The sequence below is a fragment of the Oncorhynchus kisutch genome, linkage group LG8 (assembly GCF_002021735.2).
Source record: "Oncorhynchus kisutch isolate 150728-3 linkage group LG8, Okis_V2, whole genome shotgun sequence".
Taxonomy (NCBI): Eukaryota; Metazoa; Chordata; class Actinopteri; order Salmoniformes; family Salmonidae; genus Oncorhynchus; species Oncorhynchus kisutch.
Window position 1 is genome coordinate 34,149,781 of NC_034181.2, and position 21,379 is coordinate 34,171,159.

The 21,379-nt window shown below is 49.7% G+C and overlaps 1 protein-coding gene across 1 annotated transcript in view; it reads left to right on the forward strand.

Moving 5' to 3' along the window:
* The window catches only part of LOC109895822 (nuclear receptor corepressor 2), a 125,384-nt gene that overhangs the window by 96,718 nt on the left and 7,287 nt on the right, over positions 1–21,379 (forward strand). The window contains exons 18-40 of the mRNA XM_031829429.1: positions 2,558–2,700; positions 2,959–3,097; positions 4,034–4,448; positions 8,496–8,619; positions 10,031–10,280; positions 10,925–10,972; positions 11,307–11,474; positions 11,735–11,871; positions 11,983–12,082; positions 12,258–12,365; positions 12,517–12,620; positions 14,135–14,285; positions 15,564–15,707; positions 15,823–15,900; positions 16,073–16,317; positions 16,417–16,771; positions 16,899–17,138; positions 17,306–17,554; positions 17,747–17,833; positions 17,931–18,185; positions 18,368–18,545; positions 18,707–19,381; positions 21,022–21,220. Coding sequence (XP_031685289.1) covers positions 2,558–2,700; positions 2,959–3,097; positions 4,034–4,448; positions 8,496–8,619; positions 10,031–10,280; positions 10,925–10,972; positions 11,307–11,474; positions 11,735–11,871; positions 11,983–12,082; positions 12,258–12,365; positions 12,517–12,620; positions 14,135–14,285; positions 15,564–15,707; positions 15,823–15,900; positions 16,073–16,317; positions 16,417–16,771; positions 16,899–17,138; positions 17,306–17,554; positions 17,747–17,833; positions 17,931–18,185; positions 18,368–18,545; positions 18,707–19,381; positions 21,022–21,220 — 4,592 coding nt within the window. The remainder of the gene's footprint in view (positions 1–2,557; positions 2,701–2,958; positions 3,098–4,033; positions 4,449–8,495; positions 8,620–10,030; positions 10,281–10,924; positions 10,973–11,306; positions 11,475–11,734; positions 11,872–11,982; positions 12,083–12,257; positions 12,366–12,516; positions 12,621–14,134; positions 14,286–15,563; positions 15,708–15,822; positions 15,901–16,072; positions 16,318–16,416; positions 16,772–16,898; positions 17,139–17,305; positions 17,555–17,746; positions 17,834–17,930; positions 18,186–18,367; positions 18,546–18,706; positions 19,382–21,021; positions 21,221–21,379) is intronic.

The window sequence follows — 21,379 nt, forward strand, 5'->3', positions numbered from 1 at the left end:
CAGTCAGTAAAAATGTGAAACCCTTTATGCTTTCTCATGGTATCAACATCAACTCTCTCTCTCTTTCCTCCATTGTCCTAGCTCAAACCCCCCTAGTTGCTCTAGCTCAACTCCCCTGCTCTCTCTCGCGCACTGCCTTTCTCTCTTCGCTGTTTACCCTCGGACTAGCTGTGTGTGTGTGTGTTAGTGAGTGAGAAAGAAGCCGAGTGAATGTGTACCAGTGCATGCGTTTGTGTGTTTATGTGGATGTCTGTGTGTGCAGCTCTGCCTGCTAGCCGAGTGAGTGAGTGGGAGGGTGAGAGGGGTAAACGGGGAGAGATAGAGGAGAGATCAGATGAGGAGAGAGAGAGGCTGAGCACGTAGCACCGCCCCACAGTCCCACTTTCCTCGGAAAGTCCTCCCAGACGGCAGCCATTGGGGAAAGACACGGCTGAGAGCAATGGACTAGCCCTGACAGAGAAAGAGCGTGTGGGGGGGGGACAAAGGGCGATCAACGAAAAAGCGAGGGAGAGGCGAGGAGCGGAGTATGTCAACCTGACACCGGCTCCAGTATCAGGCCAGCAGGAGGAGGGGTGTGGAGACTGAGCTGGAGCCTAGCTGTTTTCTTTCTCTGCCCCTCCGGAGTGGAATCACCGGGAAGCTCCAGCCTGCCTGCCTGCCGTCACGGAGATCAGACGGCCGATAGCGTGATACAGACCAGGGACACAAGGGACGGCTGGAGTGACAGGCACGTGAGAATGGGGACACTCACTCCCCGGCCCAGCTAGGTGTTGATTGGGCCGTAGGCGGGAGGAGCTTATGGAAATTAATGGCCATGATTGGTTGAGGGAGTTTACCACCTGCTGTAGTTGAGTAGCAGCTTCATTATTGGGATACTGCTTCCTCTTATGTGTTGTCCACCAGCCGGGACCCTAATGGATCTAGAGCTGCTTGGGATTGTTCCTGTGCTCTGGTTAAACTGAATGGACCGGATCTGTGAGATGGAGTCGTAACAAAGTGACCCTTGACTTTCAGTGAAGAATTGCAGTGTCATTGCTTCAGGTTCACTAGGTAGAGCAAAGTGTGTGGTGTGACACGTAGCAGGGTGTCTGGCTGGACTTGTATGCTCTGGGCTGTAAAAGGAGAAGGCTGTAAAAGCTTAATAGATGTTAATCACGTGTTCCTCTCTCTTGGAACAAGCCCGGCCGACCGGCTCTGTCCCTTTCTCTCTCTCCCTCTCTCGCATCTCTCCTGCTTTGCCTTCCATGCCTGTAATGAATATTTCAAATGAAATACACAGTTTGTATTTTTTAACTCTTGACGGATTGTCCATGCACAAAGGCCCTGAGAGGGAATATGACAGGCAAGACTTGGACTGAGGCCGTGTTTGCGTGTATATGGGTAATCTCATGGAAGCAGTAACTTCGTGGTAACATGCTCTCACCTCTTTCTATTCCATGAAGTGTTATTGTTCCTCGTGTTCCTGGAGGGTACTGTAATCTGTATTTGATACACTTATGGTTTAGGTACTATATCTAATCTGAGGTAAACTTTAGTTAAAGATGGATATGAGCTGCAGGCTGGGTGTTTCCTAAAGGCTTGTCTTATCGTGTGGTTGTTGTCAGATCGTTGTCCCACTGCATCCGTTTAGAGGCAATATCTTGGAACCTATAAACCCATGTCCGTTGTCGTCCCAGGAGGTTGTTGGGTCCATGTTCACTGATAACAGAGCGCAACATCCGTCAGTGAGTCTGTCCTCGTGCCAGAAGCTGTCAGGCTGGCACAGGAAACGAGTGGGCGGTATAAGCTCCTTATAGTGTCTGCTGTTAATGAGCTGACCGTAGCTTACTGGAGAAACACTGAAACACACACACATTGGGCTTGTTCGACATTGGAGCTGCCGTTGCAGGTGACTGCCAACTGACTGATCTACAAATCACCTTGCATCATAAATAACTACTTATTATTATTTATCAGTCAGTCACAATCAACCCACAATTCATCACAGATGCAGTCAACTCGAACACGCTTTTTTTCTCTCTTTTTCTTGTCTCTCTCGCTCTCTCTCTCGCTCTCTCTCTGGTCTGTCTGGTCTGGACTGTCTGGTCTGGTCTGTCTGTCTGTCTGGTCTGTCTCACACACACACCAGCAGCAGGAGTGGTGTGTCCCATGACAGGTTGATCTATCCCAGGCAGCTCTGTGCCCAGCAGGGCTTCCAGACTCTTGTGTAAGACGCTATCATGTGGTTGACCGGGTAAAGGACCAGTCTTTCCTAGAACTGGGTGACTTCAAAGTTTCACATAATGTGACAGAGAATGACCCCAGCCCAGTGGTGACAATTAGTGATGTCATTAGTTAGATTTGACAGGACAGGTTCAGCTAAGAACAGCACATTGCACTGAGCCACACTGAGTAGTAGTAGTGGTGTCTGTCTGTTCATGTTGGATTGAACAGACAGATGTTTGACAGATGGTCATTCTTCATGTAGTTAATTGGATGTAAATGATTATTCTATGTACCGAAAGTCTGTGGCGTTCTGCCTGTGCTGTGGTCTAATCCCCGTCCATGTTAATTCCAGGTCTTCTCCAGTATGGTAGGAATTGGTCAGCCATCGCCAAGATGGTTGGCTCCAAAACTGTGTCACAGTGCAAGAACTTCTACTTCAACTACAAGAAAAGGCAGAAACTTGATGAGATTCTGCAGCAGCATAAAATGAAATCGGTAATGTCTTGTCTTTCATTCTACAACATGTAAATTAGGGATTGGCAACATTTTGAAGGCCTCGGGTTAATTCCCTCCAAACATATATATTTTTTAATCTCCACTGTCAAGAGGGGGGCCACTAAAATGTTTTGCTCATAGTGTTTGTTGGGGGGGGCATTTCTCAAAGTACCAGACAGCAGTAGGCACATTTACCTCGTGGTTATCAGTGTGTTGCTCCCAGCCTGCTGTATTTAGTGTGTGTTGGTTTTCACCCAGGAGAGAGAGCGTAAGGCGCGGCGTAAAGGCAAAGCCCTACAAAGTGAAGAGGCCAGCGCCCCGTCTGCTGCCGAGGAAGAGGAGATGGAGGGTTCCGGGGCCAGCGGCAACGAGGAGGAAGCTCCCGAGGATGGAGAAGGTAGGAACAACACACACACACACTACAATAATCAACGTCATAGAGGACAGGGAGCCCATTGTCAGTATACCAACAGTCTTAAAGCACTGTCACAATACTCAAACTCAATCACTCACTGATCAGAAAGCAGCCATGTACACTTTAAGACTAGTTTATGAAACCATTTTCAATCAATTTGAAGGTAATATCTTTATGGTGATATCATGTGATGGCAGTGTTTCTTGATTTAGAATGCTGAAGGGAGAATGAATGTAGTGCAACAAGGACTTTTAACAGCATCACAAGAATGTGTGTGTTGAACATGGAGTTGGATGTGAGAATAGAAAGACAGACTGACCACGTGGGCGTATGGGAATGAGAAACATATAGCTAAGACATTAGATCAATTATTTAAGTAGTTGTTTGCTCTGTAGCAAAGATTTACAGAAGCGGTCTACCTAGCAAAATTTGAGTTTTTTTGTGTGTAAATTCTAGAATTTTCTGATAACGGACCGTCGACTCACTTTAGACCGAATTCACAAGACTGTTATGCCTCGTCATTCTAGTAACCATGGAGAACATTATCGGACCCTGGGAATAATGTACAGTAGTAGTTTGTTGATACACAATCACCAATAGTCTGTTACCATAATAGAGCTGGGAAGCCCCAGGGGATTTCCTTCATCACAATTGGGTTTTGTGTTCTCCCTCATTGTACAGTGAAACCCGATTCGGTGTAAAAGTGGCACTTTATAAATCTGGTTTCAGAGAAAGAAGGGGCACAAGAGAGGGGGGAGAGGGATCAGAGTGAAAGAGGACAAGAGGATATAACAGGATTTACTGTAGGTTACTACCTAGCCAGACAGCCCATATAATATATGCGGTCTTCCCTTTGTCTCTCACGTGCTCACTCTCTATCTCACTCTCTATCTCACTCTCCTCTCTCTCCTGTATCAGGTGGGGCTAACAACAGCTCAGACACAGAGAGCCTGCCCTCTCCGCGTTCCTCTGAGGACAGCAAGGCTAAAGAGGAGGGTGGCGGTAGGGCCAAGGCTGGCTCCAAACCTGGGGACAAGGAGGCCTCAGGCTCCCACATGGTCCAGGGAGGAGATGAAAAGCCCCCAGGAGATGGGGACAAGGCCATCAAGCAGGAGGTGAAGACTGAAGCAGGGGAGGGTAGCAAGGAGCTACCCAGTGAATCCACAGACGGAGACAGAAAGCCCCCCACTGCAGAGGCAGAGGAGAGCAAGAGCTCCTCCAAGAGCTCCAAGAGGGACCACGAGCCCAAGACTGGCTCCCATGCAGACAGTGACTCTAGCGCCACCTGCAGCGCTGATGAGGTGGAGGAGTCGGAGAACACCGAGAAGAACAGGTAGGGGCTTAGGTCTGGGTGGGGGCTCAGGGCTGGGTAGAGGGGTTGCAGGTGGGGGCTCAGGGCTGGGTGGGGTGGTTGCAGGTGGGGGCTGGGTGCAGGGGGTTCCAGGTGGGGGAGCAGGGCTGGGTGGAGGGAGTTGCAGGTCGAGGCTCGGCGCTGGTTGTAGGGGTTGCAGGTGGGGGCTCAAGGCTGGTTGTAGGGGTTGCTGGTGGGGGCTCAGGGCTGGGTGGAGGGGTTGCAGGTGGTGTCTTTAGGGCTGGGTAGAGGGGTTGCAGGTGGGGGCTCAGGGCTGGTTGTAGGGGTTGCAGTTGGGGGCTCAGGGCTGGTTGTTGGGGTTGCAGGTGGGAGCTCAGTGCTGGGTGGAGGGGGTTGCAGGTGGGAGCTCAGGGCTGGGTGGAGGGGGTTCCAGGTGAGGGCGCAGGGCTGGGTGGAGGGGTTGCAGGTGGGGGCTCAGGGCTGGGTAGATGGGTTGCAGGTAGGGGCATGGGGTTGGTTGTAGGGGTTGCAGGTGGGGGCTCAGGGCTGGGTGGAGGGAGTTGCAGGTGGGAGCTCAGGGCTGGGTGGAGGTGGTTCCAGGTGAGGGCGCAGGGCTGGGTGGAGGGGGTTGCAGGTGGGAACTCAGGGCTGGGTGGAGGTGGTTCCAGGTGAGGGCGCAGGGCTGGGTAGAAGGGGTTGCAGGTGAAGGGCGCAGGGCTGGGTGGAGGGGTTGCAGGTGAGGGTTCAGGGCTGAGTGGAGGGTTGCAGGTGAGGGTTCGGGGCTGAGTGGATGGTTGCAGGTGAGGGTTCGGGGCTGAGTGGAGGGTTGCAGGTGAAGGGCTCGGGCTGGGTGGAGGGGTTGCAGGTGAAGGGTTTGGGGCTGGGTGGAGGGGTTGCAGGTGAAGGGCTGGGTGGAGGGGTTGCAGGTGAAGGGATGGGTGGAGGGGTTGTAGGTGAAGGGCTCGGGCTCGGGCTTGGGCTGGGTGGAGGGGTTCGGGGCTGGGTGGAGGGGTTGCAGGTGAGGGTTCGGGTTTCGGGCTGGGTGGAGGGTTGCAGGTGAAGGGCTCGGGGCTGGTTGGAGGGTTGCAGGTGGAGGGCGTGGGCCTGGTGGAGTGGTTGCAGGTGAAGGGTTCGGGGCTGGGTGGAGGGGTTGCAGGTGAAGGGCTCGGGCTGGGTGGAGTGGTTGCAGGTGAAGGGTTCGGGGCTGGGTGGAGGGGTTGCAGGTGAAGGGCTCGGGCTGGGTGGAGTGGTTGCAGGCCCTTAGTTGTCAGGCAATTTGTGGCAATACTCTACAACTATCATCAACCATTAACTCCTAAGGCCTTTGTGGGTGTGTGCATATGTACTAGAGCTAGGTGATATGGACAACATTCCCTGTCCTGCTAAATAATCTGAGCTATCACGATAACGATAAATTGAACGCTAAGTTTTTAACAAAGTGCACCACAGTTACTTTTTAATGTACTGACCAAAAATATAAACGCAACATGCAACAATATCAAAGATTTCACTGAGTTGCAGTTCATATAAAGTCAATAGAAATAAATCAAATCAAATTTGATTTGTCACATACATGTGTTTAGCAGATGTTATTGCGGGTGTAGCAAAATGCTGTGTTTCTAGCTCCAACAGTGCAGTAATATCTAACAATACACACATTCTAAAGTAAAGGAATGGATTTAAGAATATATACATATTTGGATGAGCAATGTCAGAGCGGCATAGACTAAGATACAGTAGATAGTATAGAGTACAGTATATACATATGAGATGAGTAATGCAAAATATGTTTACACTATTAAAGTGGCCAGTGATTTCAAGTCTATGTATATAAGAGACTGAAAAACAGCTTTGATCTCAAGGACATCAGACTGTTAAATAACCATTACTAGCACATTAGAGGCTGTGTCTGATGTCCTTGAGATCAAAGCTGTTTTTCAGTCACTCAGTCCCAGCTTTGATGCACCTGTACTGACCTCGCCTTCTGGATGATAGCGGGGTGAACAGGCAGTGGCTTAGGTGGTTGTTGTCCTTGATGATCTTTTTGGCCTTCCTGTGACATCGGGTGCTGTAGGTGTTCTGGAGGGCAGGTACCTTGCCCGCAGTGATGTGTTGGGCAGACCGCACCACCCTCTGGAGAGCCCTACGGTTGTGGGCGGTGCAGTTGCCGTACCAGGCGGTGGCACAGCCCGACAGGATGCTCTCGATGGTGCATCTGTAAAAGTTTGAGGGTTTTAGGTGCCAAGCCAAATTTCTTCAGCCTCCTGAGGTTGAAGAGGCGCTGTTGTACATTCTTCACCACGCTGTATGTGTGGGTGGACCATTTCAGTTTGTCAGTTATATGTACGCCGAGGAACTTTAAGCTTTCCACCTTCTCCACTGCGGTTCTGTGGATAGGGGGGTGCTCCCTCTGCTTTTTACTGAAGTCCACGATCATCTCCTTTTGTTGATGTTGAGTGAGAGGTTATTTTCCTGGCACCACACTCCCAGGGCCCTCACCTCCTCCTGTATTGTCATTGTTGATAATCAGGCCTACAACTGTTGCGTCGTCTGCAAGCTTGATGATTGAGTTGGAGTCATGCGTGGCCACGCAGTCATGGGTGAACAGGGAGTACAGGAAGGGGCTGAGAACGCATCCATGTGGGCCGATGTAGAGGTGTTGTTTCCTACCTTCACCACTTGCACAGGGCGGGGCTCAGAGCTTAACGATGAGCTTGGAGGGTACTATGGTGTCGAATGCTGAGCTAGATTCAATTAACAGCATTCTTGCATAGGTATTCCTCTTGTCCAGATGGGATAGGGCAGTGTGCAGCACAAGGTTCACCTGTGTAATGATCATGCTATTGAATCAGCTTCTTGATATGCCACATCTGCAGATGGATTATCTTGGCAAAGGACAAATGCTCACTAACAGGGATATGAACAAATTTGTGCACAACATTTGAGAGAAGTAAGCTTTTTGTGCATATGGAGCATTTCTGGCATCTTTTATTTCAGCTCATGAAAAATGGGACCAACACTTTACATGTTGCGTTTATATTTTTGTTCAGTGTATTACCCTTAAAACCACTACTACTGCTTTGAATGCTGTAGCTCAATTGTCCTGTTAGCAATTGCCTATATTCACCGATTTTTTTAGGCAACTTATTATCATTATCAATATCAGTAAAATGTCCTCTAAATGGCCGGTTGGGTCGGTGTTGATATTTTTCGGTTTATAGTCCAAGTTCTAAGATGTTTGTGTGTGCGTGCCTGCCTGCAGACGCAATGTGTGTGTGTGTGTGTGTGTGTGTGTGTGTGTCAAAGATGTGGGCTGACAGAAGTGGGGATTCGTCCTGCAAAGTATTTGTTCAGATTTTTCCATGACAGCAGACTGCATGTATTGGCAGAGCCTAGGGGAACGTTGCCCTCTGTGCCAAAGCAAACAATGGGAGGGAGTGTGTGTGTGTGCGCCCCAGTTTCTCTCATTGGGTGTGTGGGTGTTCCGGAGTATCTGTGTGTTTTTATGTGTGTATCTGTGAGTAGGGGATGGGTGGTTGGGCTCGTGGGATGGAAAAGCAGTCAGACCCTCTGCTCTCTTTGTGTTTTCATAGTGCGAGGTTCTGCTCAGGGTCAATCCGTGTTTATGGGAAAAGTAAATAAGAGAAGCCCAGCTATGGCCATATTAAGGAATGTGTGGTACATCCATTGGCAGGCTACTGAATGAGAAAGTGTGTTCTAGTTACCTCCCTCATTCTTTTTCTCTCGCTCTCTTGCGCGAGCTCTGGCTCGATCTCTCTCCTGTGGGCTCTGGCTCGCGCTCTGACTCGAGCGCTTGCTCTCTCTCACGAGCGTGCGCTTTCTCACGTGCGCTCTCTGGCCTGCGCTTTCTCTCGTGCTCTCTCTCTCGTGCTCTCTCTCTCTTGCTCTTACTCTCTTTCTCTCTCTCATTCTCTCTCTCACACTCCACTCTTTTTCTCGCTTTCTTTCACACTCTTTTGCTCCCCTTTTCTCTCTTTCTCTCCTCCCCTTCGCTCTCTTTCGTTCCTTACTCCTCTTCATTCCCTCCTTTTTTATTTCTCTCTCCAGGATGACGTCCCCAAACCGGCCCAGCCTTCTAAACTATGCTCATGATGGGGTCATCTCCTCCCCCCTGCAGAAGCCCATGGACCTGAAGCAGCTCAAACAGAGGGCTGCGGCCATCCCCCCTATTGTGAGTCTTACCACTTAACCCCTCGTCTCTTTACACACTGTTGCCAGGCCCTGCAACCTGTATCTTAGTCTTCTCCATCCTTGGAGAGCATATGAGAGCCAGCCTGGTATACAGTCACTTAACTAAGGATTTATAAGTCCAGCCTGGTATACAGTCACATATACAATTGGAAGTCGGAAGTTTTTCGCAATTCCTGACATTTATTCCTAGGAAAAATTCCCGGTCTTAGGTCAGTTAGGATCACCACTTTATTTTAAGAATGAATAATAGTAGAGAGAATTATTTGTTAAACTGACCCATTGTTAAACTTGGGTCAAACGTTTTGGGTAGCCTTCCACAAGCTCCCCACAATAATTTGGGTGAATTTTGGCCCATTCCTCCTGACAGAGCTGGTGTAACTGAGTCAGGTTTGTAGGCCTCCTTGCTCACACACACTTTTTCAGTTCTGCCCAAATGTTCTATAGGATAGAGGTCAGAGCTTTGTGATGGCCACTCCAATACCTTGACTTTGTTTTCCTTAAGCCATTTTGTCACCGCTTTGGAAGTATGCTTGGGGTCATTGTCCACTTGGAAGACGCATTTGCGACCAAGCTTTAACTTCCTGACTGATGTCTTGAGATGTTACTTCAATTTCTCCAAAGAGTACGTACGACCTTTGTCCCCATGTGCAGTTGCAAACCGTAGTCTGGCTTTTTTTATGGCAGTTTTGGAGCACTGGCTTCCTCCTTGCTGAGAGGCCTTTCAGGTTATGTCGATATAGGACTCGTTTTACTGTAGATATAGATACTTTTGTACCTGTTTCCTCCAGCATCTTCACAAGGTCCTTTGCTGACTTCAACTGTAAGTCCAGCCTGGTAAACAGTCACATATAAATCCTTAGATAAGTCCAGCCTGGTAAACAGTCACATACAAATCCTTAGATAAGTCCAGCCTGGTAAACAGTCACATATAAATCCTTAGATAAGTCCAGCCTGGTATACAGTCACATATAAATCCTTAGATAAGTCCAACCTGGAAAACAGTCACATATAAATCCTTAGATAAGTCCAACCTGGTAAACAGTCACATATAAATCCTTAGATAAGTCCAACCTGGTATACAGTCACATATAAATCCTTAGATAAGTCCAGCCTGGTCATTCTACCCCTGTCAGTAGTATTAAGGCCAGCCCTCCTGTAATGACAATACTGCTGCTTCCACAGATAACAACATGGTGGGTAAAATGATAAAGACATATTTGTATTAGATAAGCAGGCCATCTGGAGCAGATGGGGTAGATTGACCCAGAGGAGGAACAAGATGCCAGACATTAAGGAAAACAATAAGAGGAATAGGGTCACTGGATGTGTGTAAGGTTAGTGTTTGTATGTGTATCAGCTACTCACGGTGCCTCTCTCTACTGTTTATGCAGATGCCCCAGATCCCGGAGGGTGGCCCGCGGGGTGGGGTTGGTAAGGCCGTGCTGCCCCCCCATGCCCTGGCTCTCTACCAGCAGCAGATCACCATGGCCCACGGTGAGTCCTCCCAGGAGGCCAAGCAGCAGCAGCATGCAGGTCAGCCCAGCAAACAGCACCCTTACCCAGCGCAGGGTGACAGAGACCCCCACAACATCAGCAGCCCCCGTGTCCGCCCACGCAGCCCCTCCACCAGCGACAAGGACGGTACGAACACCAGCTCTCCCTCTCTCTCTCCCTCTCTCTCCCTCTTTCGCTCTCTCTCGCTCTCTCTCGTTCTCTCTCGCTCTCTCTCGCTCTCTCTTTTCAGCTCCTCTCATCCTTCTGCTCAGTCTAAACCCAACTCCCTTGGTTCTAGATTATTAGGCTATGTGCTGATTTGAGGGGGATTATGTCAGTTCTACACTGTTTGGTGTTGTGCTGGTATTGATCTTTGGTATCCCCGTGCAGCGGGATCTGTGTCGGGTTGTTGAGTTCAGTCTTGGATATCCTTTGAGAGTTGTGCTCCATGTTAATTGCTAGACCTGTCTAGACCTAGTCTTATTTCGAAGATGTTGACACAAGATGAACTGAAGAGTTTCCATCTGGGGCCCTTAAAGAAGCCGAGGTAACCCGGGACCAAGGCCTATGTAACTACGGAGGATCTCCTATTGTTATGAACCCTGGAGAAAACACAGCCCAGTGGCAAGGGGGGGGGGCGGTGTTCTGTGTGAGTCGCAATACAGTAAACTGAGGAGGTAGCCTGTGTGTGTAGGGATTCGAGTCACATGGACATGTGTGAGTGTATGTATGAGTGTGATGATGTGAGTACCGGGTATGTGATCAGCTGCAGTATGTCTGTGTCCCTGCAGAGCTGGAAGGCAACGAGAGGTGGCTGCAGACTCTACTTCACGGATTACGTAGGTTCACACCCCGCCCTGCTCTATCCCTAACTCATACCCCTTCGGCCAACACACGCCTAGCTAAATTCACTTCCTTAGCGGGGTTTGACTGTGTGTGTGTACACTAAACACTAGCAATGGGTTTGGCAGTGTGTTTGTACTCTAAACACAAGGGATGGCTGTGTGGAGCAGCGTTGCTGTGTGGCTGGCTGCGCTCCTTGCTATGATGATGATAAGGAGGAGCATAACAAGCTAGTGCTGGCCAAGGGATGGCTCTCGGCTTCCAGACAGTGTTGGTAAGGGCCAGTATTGGCTAATTGCTGAGTGTGTGTTTGTGTGTCCCGTCTTACAGATAAGTCCCGGGCCTTCTCTCCTCACGGAGACCCTAAGAAGCAGGCGGTGGGGCCAGAGGACCTGAGGGCCACTACCCTGGGCCGGCCTGTCATGTCCCCCTACCCAATGTCCCCTCGAGACATGGCCAAGCTCAGCCACGATCAACACCTGCTCCACTATAACTCATGTGAGTCCCACTACAAGCCCTCTCTAACCACAAGGGCTCCCATACCGTACTTTGTTGGGAAATGTTTGTTGAATTTGTTGTCCTCAGGGCAGCATCATCAGGCCCTCATCCCCTGTAGTTCAGGTGCCAGCTCCCATTTCACTGTTATGTCCCCTTGCTTTGCGCTATCCTTAGCCAATCTCCTTATACTTATTATTTCCTATCAAATCCTGCCCTGTCTATATTTGTATCCATATAAAAGTATCTGTCTGTGATCTCAGCTTTCCAGCAGGTTGGCCACTCTGGACCCCCTGGTCTGCAGCAGGATGGCATCAGGTTGGCAGCGGTGCGCCCCCTCCACATGCCAGAGCCACCCCCTCTCATCTCCTCCAACAAGCCAGGGGGGTCTATCACACAGGTACAGTACACTAACGTTTCTCCAGAGAACCGTAGCACCCATTTAGATTGGGGGAAGTGAATGGAGTGTTGCCATGCACTATGCTCACTGTTGTTGCTGTGTGGTTCACAGGGAACCCCAGTGCAGCTTCATAGCCCAGCTCACGGGATGGACCATGGGAAGATGCCCCCTGCACAGATGGGTTTGTCCTGGATGGATCAGAGGAAAGTGGGTGAGTCCAAGTGTCTGGAGTGGGTGCAGCATTCCCAGCCTTGGTTTGCTGGTGAGTTGCCCTCTTCTTGTCCTAACCTTCAATTCTCCGTTTGGGTGTCCTGGGCTTTCTGCACTGACACACTCTCCTCTCTGCTCTCATCTCACACTGTACCCCTCTGACTCGCACACACCAGGTCCCTACCCTGTGGTGAAGCAGGAGCAGCTGTCCCCGCGGTGCTCGTCCTCCCAGGCAGAGAACCTGTCCACGCAGGGGGCGCCCCACGACGCCAACACTGGACGTGGTGAGTTCACAGCTAGATACACTACACACCCATCTGTCGGTACACTGTTCTCTGCTCATACGGATTCTCTGCTCTGTTATTGGGGCATAAACAGACCTCCATGCCAGTGTAAAGCCCTGACTTTGTTCTCCTGGATGTGTTGAATTTGCAGGGTCCATGCCAGCGGTGCAGGGGGGCAGCATCACGAAGGGCATCCCTGGGACCAGAGTTCACCAGGACTCCCCCATCTCCTACCGAGGAGGCTCCATCACCCAGGTAAGAGCAACACACCGACCTCAACGCTGTGCTTCTGCTAACTGGGCCGTACTTATTACCATGACTAACAGCTTTGGCCTAAAATTCTCACCGGGCTGTTTATTGTACGTCTCCAAATGAAACGAGGACAACGACACAGGCGTGTTGTGAGGTCATGAGCCCAGGCTGGAAAGTTAGGCTGGGTAAAGGCTGTGGCAACAGGCAGGCAGGATCTCACTGCTGATCCTGACTGGTGTGACATAACCGTGGCTCTGACTGCTCCCTGTCGCCCTAGTAACAGGTACACACTGTACCATGTCTGTTCCCTACTTGATTTATCTGTTTACTCTCTCCACTCGCTAAGCCCCGTCACTGATACGCACGGTCTTCAGCCTGATGTAATAACTCCCTCAGCCAACTGGCCTGGAAATGGGATGAGATTATATGTGCCCAGATAGATAACTGAGGGAAAGGTGAGAGTTCGTATATAATCAGAGTCGGTGGGGATGTCGCACGGCGGCTCCTTTGTTTGTCTAGCTGACTGCTAACCAGAGTGAAAGCCTATCTGTCAATGAGGTGTGTGTGTGTGTGTACAGATAAGCTTTGCGGCATCGGGTGCGTAGGTTTCTCTCATCTCCCTTGATGACATTGGATGCTGAGGGTAGATAGGGGAGATAGGAAGGGTGTTTGTGTCTGTCAAGGCCACTCGATCCTGTGAGACGAGCCCCCCCCCCCCCAACCCTCCACTTGTGGTCTGGCCTCTGATGGCACTATCCCCCCACCCCCCCTCGAATATCATTTGACGTACATTTTAGTCATTAAGCAGAGCGATGTACAGTTAGTGCATTTATTTTAAGGCAGCTAGGAGGGACACCCACATCAACAGTCATGGTAAGTACATTTTCCCTCAATAAAGGAGCAAAAGTCAGCGCTAGTAAGGGTGGGTAGAAAAGTGTTAGTTCATGAAAGGTGTTTTGGGGGGGGGGGGGGCAGGCCTGTGCGCGCTCTCTCTCTCTCAGCCTCCCAGCAGGCTTATGTAAACCCCCACTAGCCATGGCGCAAATCTGACTCGCACTGAAAGTGTGCCAGAGACATGACTCAATAGCCCTGACCAAACCCGCTGCTGCCATTCTGTCACCTGGTGTTAGCACTGCAGAGTGTGTGTGGGGGTTATTGTCTGAGACACAAATTGTGTTCTTATGTGACTAGGCTGCCGCTGGTATAGTAGTGAGCAATTCAATTTGTTTAGCGTGCGGGCTCTGTTGCAGCAGCGGTCAGGACAAAAAGCTCTGTCGTCGTTGAATCATAACATGACATCCACGCACATAACAACAATTGCCACACACTTCTCCGATTGGCATCAGTGAACGATAAATGATCCGTATGATCTTAATCATCGTCACAATAAACAAAGAACATTCAGGACAAATATGCATCTTACAACAACGAGCAATGAAAGAGTTAAACTGACATCTGCTGTATCTTGTGGGGTGATTGGCTGTTGTGTTCCTCTGCGTTTGTCCCTCCCTCCACAGGGCACCCCGGCTGACGTTCTGTACAAGGGGACCATAACCCGTCTGATCACGGAAGACAATCCCAGCAGGGCAGAGAGGGAGCGGGACGAGGCCCTGTCCAAAGGACATGTGGTCTATGAGGGCATCAGCGGACACATCCTCACCTATGACCGTCAGTTCTCTAACCTAGAAACACCGTGCTACTACACTTACACTACCGTTCAAACGTTTGGGGTCACTTAGTGTCCTTGTTTTTGAAAGAAAAGCACATGTTTTGTCCATTAAAATAACATCAAATTGATCAGAAATACAGTGTAGACAATGTTAATGTTGTAAATGACTATTGTAGCTGGAAATGGACACTTTTTTTTATTTTATGGTATATCTACATAGGAGTACAGAGGCCCATTATCAGCAACCATCACTCCTGTGTTCCAATGGCACGTTATGTTAGCTAATCCATGTTGATCATTGTAAAAAGCTAATTGATCATTAGAAAACCCTTTTGCAATTGTTAGCACAGCCGAAATTGGTTGTTCTGATTAAAGAAGCAATAAAACGGTCCTTCTTTAGACGAGAAATTGCCAAGAAACTTAAGATCTCGTACAACACTGTGTACTACTCCCTTCACAGAACAGCGCAAACTGTCTCTAACCAGAATAGAAAGAGGAGTGGGAGGCCCCGGTGCACAACTGAGCAAGAGGACAAGTACATTAGAGTGTTTAGTTTGGTGTTTTGCAGGTACTATTTTATGAAGCTGCCAGTTCAGGACTTGTGAGGCGTCTGTTTCTCAAACTAGACACACTAATGTACTTGTCTTCTTGCTCAGTTGTGCACCGGGGCCTCCCACTCCTCCTTCTATTCTGGTTAGAGACAGTTTGCGCTGTCTGTGAAGGTAGTAGTACACAGCATTGTACGAGATCTTAAGTTTCTTGCCAATTTCTCACATGGAATAGCCTTCATTTCTCAGAACAAGAATAGATTGACGAGTTTCAGAAGAAAGATCTTTGTGTCTGGCCATTTTGAGCCTGTAATCGAACCCACAAATGCTGATGCTCCAAATAGTTTATTGCTTCTTTAATCATTACAACAGTTTTCAGCTGTAGTTTTCTAATGATCAATTAGCCTTTTAAAATGATCAACTTGGATTAGCTAACACAACATGCCATTGGAACACAGGAGTGATGGTTGCTGATAATGGGCCTATGTACGCCTATGTAGATATTCCATAGAAAATCATCCGTTTCCCACAACAATAGTCCTTCTGATCAATTTGAAGTTATTTTTATGGACCAAAAATGTGTTTTTCTTTCAAAAACAAGGACATTTCTAAGTGGCCCCAAACTTTTTACATACTGTAACAACTGGAACAGAGGCATCGCCTTTAGTCTTGAAGAGTTAAAACCGCCTCTCAATGCCCTGTTGACTGTTTGTGGCATGTTCTCCTCAGGCCTACCCTCTCAGAACCCTAAAGAAGACGGCCGGGGCCAGCCTGGGGAGATCTTGGGGCTGAAGCGCCCCTATGATGTCATGGAGGGAGGGATCTCCAGGGGGCTGCCCATGAGGGACTCTCTGTCTGCAGCCAACTGTGAGGGTAAGTTGAGGAGTCCGCTACCCTCTAAGAGCTCTAGCATGTACTTTACATAGACCTAGAGTCCTACAAGGACGAAAAAAATGCTACTCTTTCTTCACTCCCGCACATATTTCAGGTCTGATGGGTAGAGCCATGCCCCATGAGAGAGACAGCCCACACCTGACCCACCACATCCGTGGTTCCATTTCACAGGGTAATTATTCCATACACTGTGTTATCCCAGTCACTGCATCATGGTTGTTGTACAATCACTGCATCGCCTAGTTGAACAATCGCTCAAGAGAAGTTAATTGTCAATAAAGTTCCAGTCTGACTTCAAATTTGAACTCCTGTGCATTTGTGTTCCTCCTCCTCTTCCCCCCCAGGTATCCCCCGTCACCTGGAACCCCAGGATGGCTACATGAGGCGAGAGCCCAAGCAGATGAAGAGAGAGGCCTCCCCGCCCCGAGGGCCTAGCCAGATGGCTGACCCCATGAAGGGCCGAGACGGCATGGTGCCCACCGTGAAGGAGGGGGGCCGATCCATCCACCTCATTCCCAGAGAGGAGCTCCGACAGATGCCCGAAGGCATGATGATGGCCAAGGCTGGCAAAGATGGCATCATAGCACAGGTGAGTGGAACGCCACACTGTAGATGCACTGTGCCTCAGGGAAATAAAAGCAAGACAAGTCCCTGTTGGTAGAGATATTCAGTGTTTCCTTTTTTTCAGGGTGCTCCAATGAAGCAGGAGCAGGGTGGCTTAAGGAAGGGGCATGACGTTCGTTCCATCATCGCCAGCTCCCCACGCTCTCACTACGGCATGCCCCCTCACCTGGAGATGCGGGGGCCTGAGCAGCGGGGCCGCTACGAGGAAGGTCCTAAGGGTCGGCCTAGCGCTGTGGTCAGCACGGCCAGCTCCATGGCCCGCTCCTCGCCTCTGGCCATGGGGGGCGATCAGGGTGGCAAGGCCCACCACAGCCCCGTTGGCTACGAGGAACACAAGGGTGGCATGAGGGCTCCCTACACTGGGCCTTCTCACAGAGGATCCCCGCTGTCCAGAGAATCAGGCCAGCGGCAGCATGAGGGTATGTCACACACCGATACCGGACTGATTGTGACGCATGGTTGAAATGAAAAGAGCTCATGTGAAGCCCACCGTGTTTGTGTTCTGAAGCATCCTTCTCTCTCCCGTCTCTCCTCTGTGTGGTCCAGGCTCCAATAAGAATCAGCCTCAGGAGCGCAAGTCCACACCCACCCCTAGGGAGATGAGCTCCGGCAAGTCACCGCTGTCGGGCGTTGCCGAGCAACAGGCCCAACAACAGGCCCAACAACAGGCATCCCTGGCGTCGTACGAGCGTCTGCTGCAGGGTCTGGGGGCTGACGTGTACCGAGGTCAGATCCCACTGGCCTTTGACCCTGCTGCCCTGCGTCAGGGCATCCCCATCGACCCAGGTACATAGTACACGATTGGACCCTTCTCGTGTCCACTGTACAGTTCTACGTAGGAACTCCTTCAATAATTGCTTTTTTTGTCTGTTGGAGGGTTGTGGTTTGGGGGGGAGGGTGTACGTGACTATATGGCTTTATATGGTCTCTTTGTCTTCCTCCTCATTTAGCAGCCTACTACCTGCCTCGTCACCTGGCCCCTAACCCTGGCTACCCTCACCCCTACCCCTACCTGATCCGGGGCTTCCCTGACACGGCAGCCCTGGAGAACCGCCAGACGCTGCTCAACGACTACATCACCTCCCAGCAGATGCACCAGTGGCCTGCAGCCGCCGCCATGGCTGCCCAGCGCTCAGACCTGCTGAGGGGGCTCTCACCACGGGACCAGCCCCTCCAACTGCCCTACTCTGCTGCCCCGCGCGGTGAGCCTCACTCTGGTCATGGTGCAAACGCACACACACACACACACACACACACAGAAAGTAGCCTAGCTGGACCAGTGTAGTGTAGCGCAGTCTATAGTTTTGACTAGTGTTGTTCTTTCTTCTTGTTCCCAGGGATCATCGATCTGTCTCAGGTGCCACACTTACCTGTCCTGGTCCCTCCCTCTGCAGGGTCTTCCGGCTCCCCCATGGACCGCATCACCTACATCCCTGGAGCCTTCCCTAGCCAGCCATACACCTCCTCTCCCATCTCACCAGGTACTGGACTGGACTCTACACCAGCCAGCGTTCTTAAATGTGATGCTGTGTGACGGACTCATCTGTGTTTTGTTTGTGTCTCTCCTGTGCTGTGTAGTTGGGCCCCAACACATGAGCAAGCAGCACGGCACACCATCCTCTGCTGACCGTGAGCGGGAGAGAGACCGGGAGAGAGACCGCGAGAGGGAGCGGGAGAGAGACCGCGAGAGGGACAGGGAACAGGAGAGAGAGAGGGAGAGGGATCGCGAGAGACAACGGGACAGAGACCGAGAGCGGGAAAGAGAGCGGGACAGGGACAGAGAAAAGGGGATCTCTCACGGCAACGTGGAACACGCCCCCATCTGGAGACCAGGTGTGTAAAGATATTGACCCACTCACTGTCTGTCTGCTATTCAATTATTACACTATTATGTTATTACCATGATAGTAGTACATTTACTGCACATGGTCTGTGTTGGATGTCTATGCTGTTGTTCTATGAGATGATATGAGCTCTGTGCTGTGTGTAATATATCTGTACCCTCACTCCCTCAGGCACAGAGCACAGCTCAGGTGGTAGTGTCAGGCCCTCCTCCCACTCTGGCTATGGCCACCAGCACTCCCCGGTGTCCCCTCGCACCCAGGACAGTGTCCAGCAGAGGCCCAGCGTCCTGCACAACACTGGGGGCAAGAGTCTGCCTGTCAGCGACCACAACAACCCCTCTGTGCTAAGGTAACCTGCTTGGTGACATGCATGACATACATGGTTGGATAAATGGCAAAGTATCTCCTACTGCAGGTGCCTTCTAAATAATATGTGCAGACTGTGGTGGAGGTTCATCTGTGGTTGGCATGTTTACTGACTGTTTTAGTGATTTTGTTTTCCTCTCACAGGTCCATGCCAGGCTCAAATCGCTACCCAGGCTACGCCTACCAACAAAGCATGGACTCTAAGGAAATGGGCCGGGATGGGGGCAAGAGTAGGGGAGGCCTTCCCAAACACACCCAAGACCAACATGGGCCCTCTATATCCTCCAGCAAATCTGACCCCCAGCTGGCCAGCCCTAACCAAGGCGGTTACCCCAGCCCCTACCCCCAGGGCTCTTCAGCCTCTCACCACTCAGGGCGACCCCCTCACCTGCTGCCCCCCCAGTCGGATAACGCTGCTGGCCGAGGAGAAAGTGGCACACCTAGTAGGGAAAAGACTCAAAACAAACCGATGTCCGTTCAGGAACAAGAGCTCCGATCACTCGGTAAGACCACCATGACTGCGGCCAACTTCATAAACGCGATTATCATGCGTCAAATTTCTTGTGAAACGGGGATGCCAGAGACGGGCTCGCTCGTGGCCAACAGCGCCAGTGATGGTAAGACGCTCTGGATCCCAGGGTCCCCTCATCACCCAGACCCTCCCCTCGTCCGTCTGTGGCCTATTGCACGCTGTGGTGGTTGGGCATTATCAAATCAGTCCAAATTATTTTTGACATTTATTTTTTTGTGTTCTTTTCTACGCTATGCTATTTTTTTGTGTAACGTAGAGAACTATAAAAAATATATATATATCCAAACGTGACCATCTAATTCTTATTTAACACGTTTTGACATTGAGAAGAAGAAACAGTCTAAACTGGAGCTTACATAGACATAATATTAAGGAGATGAAAGCAGCTTACGAGCTGGATAAATCAAATTATTCAATGACTATATGTTTTTATTAAAAGACCTATGTGTTGACCATTTATTATGGTACAAATGGTACAAAGAACCCAATTGGTATTTCCTTAGAGAGAGAGATCCTAGATGCCCTTTAAGGTATCATTCATAGATGGCTCAGTGGTTGGAAGATTTCAGCATAACATTCATTGCTGCTTATTTTAATTTCCTTTTCATCGAGGATGTGGCTGTCGTTACCATGTGGCACCCCTCCCCTCTCATATTGCAATCTTAGTTCACCTGTAGTATTCAAGAGTTCCATGTTAAAAACTAAATGAAGTAGCCTTGTTATCAATCTATCAATGTAATGTTAGGAGAAGGTTTATGATGAGTATAGTAATTCTGTAAGTATTTGATTTATAGTTAGTAATGACACCTTCCTTACAGATATTCACCTCACAAAATGTTCCAGAAATAAGGTGAATATATTGCTAGCTAGATTACCTAAATGACAAAAGAGAAAGCTGAGGTTGTGTGTGTCAGTCGGTGTCAATATAAACCAGTGTGAAATGTAGTGGGAAACGGTCAGGCGAGCCTGCCAGGATGCATCACGAGAATAACGCCCCACCAGCCACCAGACAGACAGACAGACAGCCTCCCCGGGGCTCCAGACAGCGTTGATCATCCTCTGGAGGGGGGTGGAGGTGGGGGCAGGGAGAGGGCGTAACGGGTGGTGGAGAGACCCATAAAAAGATCCTGGGGGAGGGGGGGGTGCTGCAGCAGCTTCTGGCCCCCAAATCTCTGCATGTCCTTATTACGCCTCACTGTAATTTATTCTGATTTTTCCACATGCAAACCGCTCAATGCGGCTTTTCCATCATTATAAATGCAATATTGTTTTCTTGTTTTTCCATTTGTAATGCTATGTGCCACATCAATATTTATGACATGCCTATAGGGAAAGTGTGTGCATGTCGAGGCCAGATGAGTGTTGTGGTATAACATGCTGTGAGAGGTGTGTGTGTATATATATATATATATATAATCATACACACACATATATATATATATATATATATATATCACACACACACCGAGTGTACAAAACATTAAGAACACGTTCCTAGTATTGAGTTGCCATTTTATGTCACCGCTAAGCTTGTCAGTGATTTATGCTTCTCTCCTTTGAGGAGAGTTCAGTATTTAAATAAGTCCGTAGTGTTCTGAAGTAGCTTGACACATCCAACGCCACTGGCTGACAACACTTTGAGGATTTCTGCAGCAGGAAACCTATCGTTGAGCTCTTATGCACAGCAGATGTGTCACTTATGCAATGTTTATAGAGCACACCATATGCTGTGCACATAATGGACTTAGAAAATATATATATTTTCTATCATTTTACAACAAGCTCTCGTCAGTTTTCACCTTGAGAAACAGGGTATACTAATACACTGTAGTTAGAGTCTTCCTGTAAGCTGCCTCTTCAAACTGACCCAGAAAACTGAATTTTCACCTTCTTTGTCCCCTCTGTGTCTACATGGTGGTGCTGCTTAATGTGTGTGTGTGTGTGCGCTGTGGGCACCACCCTGTGTGTATTGTCCTGTCCCCTCAGTTCAACAGAAGATGATGCCCATGGAGCAGCACGGTCTGTACCGGCCTCCCTCTGAGGAGAGGCTGTCCCCGGGCCAGCAGCCCCAGTCCCCCCTGGTCAAAGGCAGCCAGAGGGTGGTCACCCTGGCCCAGCACATCAGTGTAAGCCCCCACACAACTACAGGAATATATTTTACATATCATATCACTGTTACATTTACCGTACAGTTCTTCTTAAAGTCTGTAGGAATGAGAAGCAGACAGGACGGAAGGAGAGATGCTGTGTCTGACCTGTATCTGTGATGTGTGTGTGGGGAACAG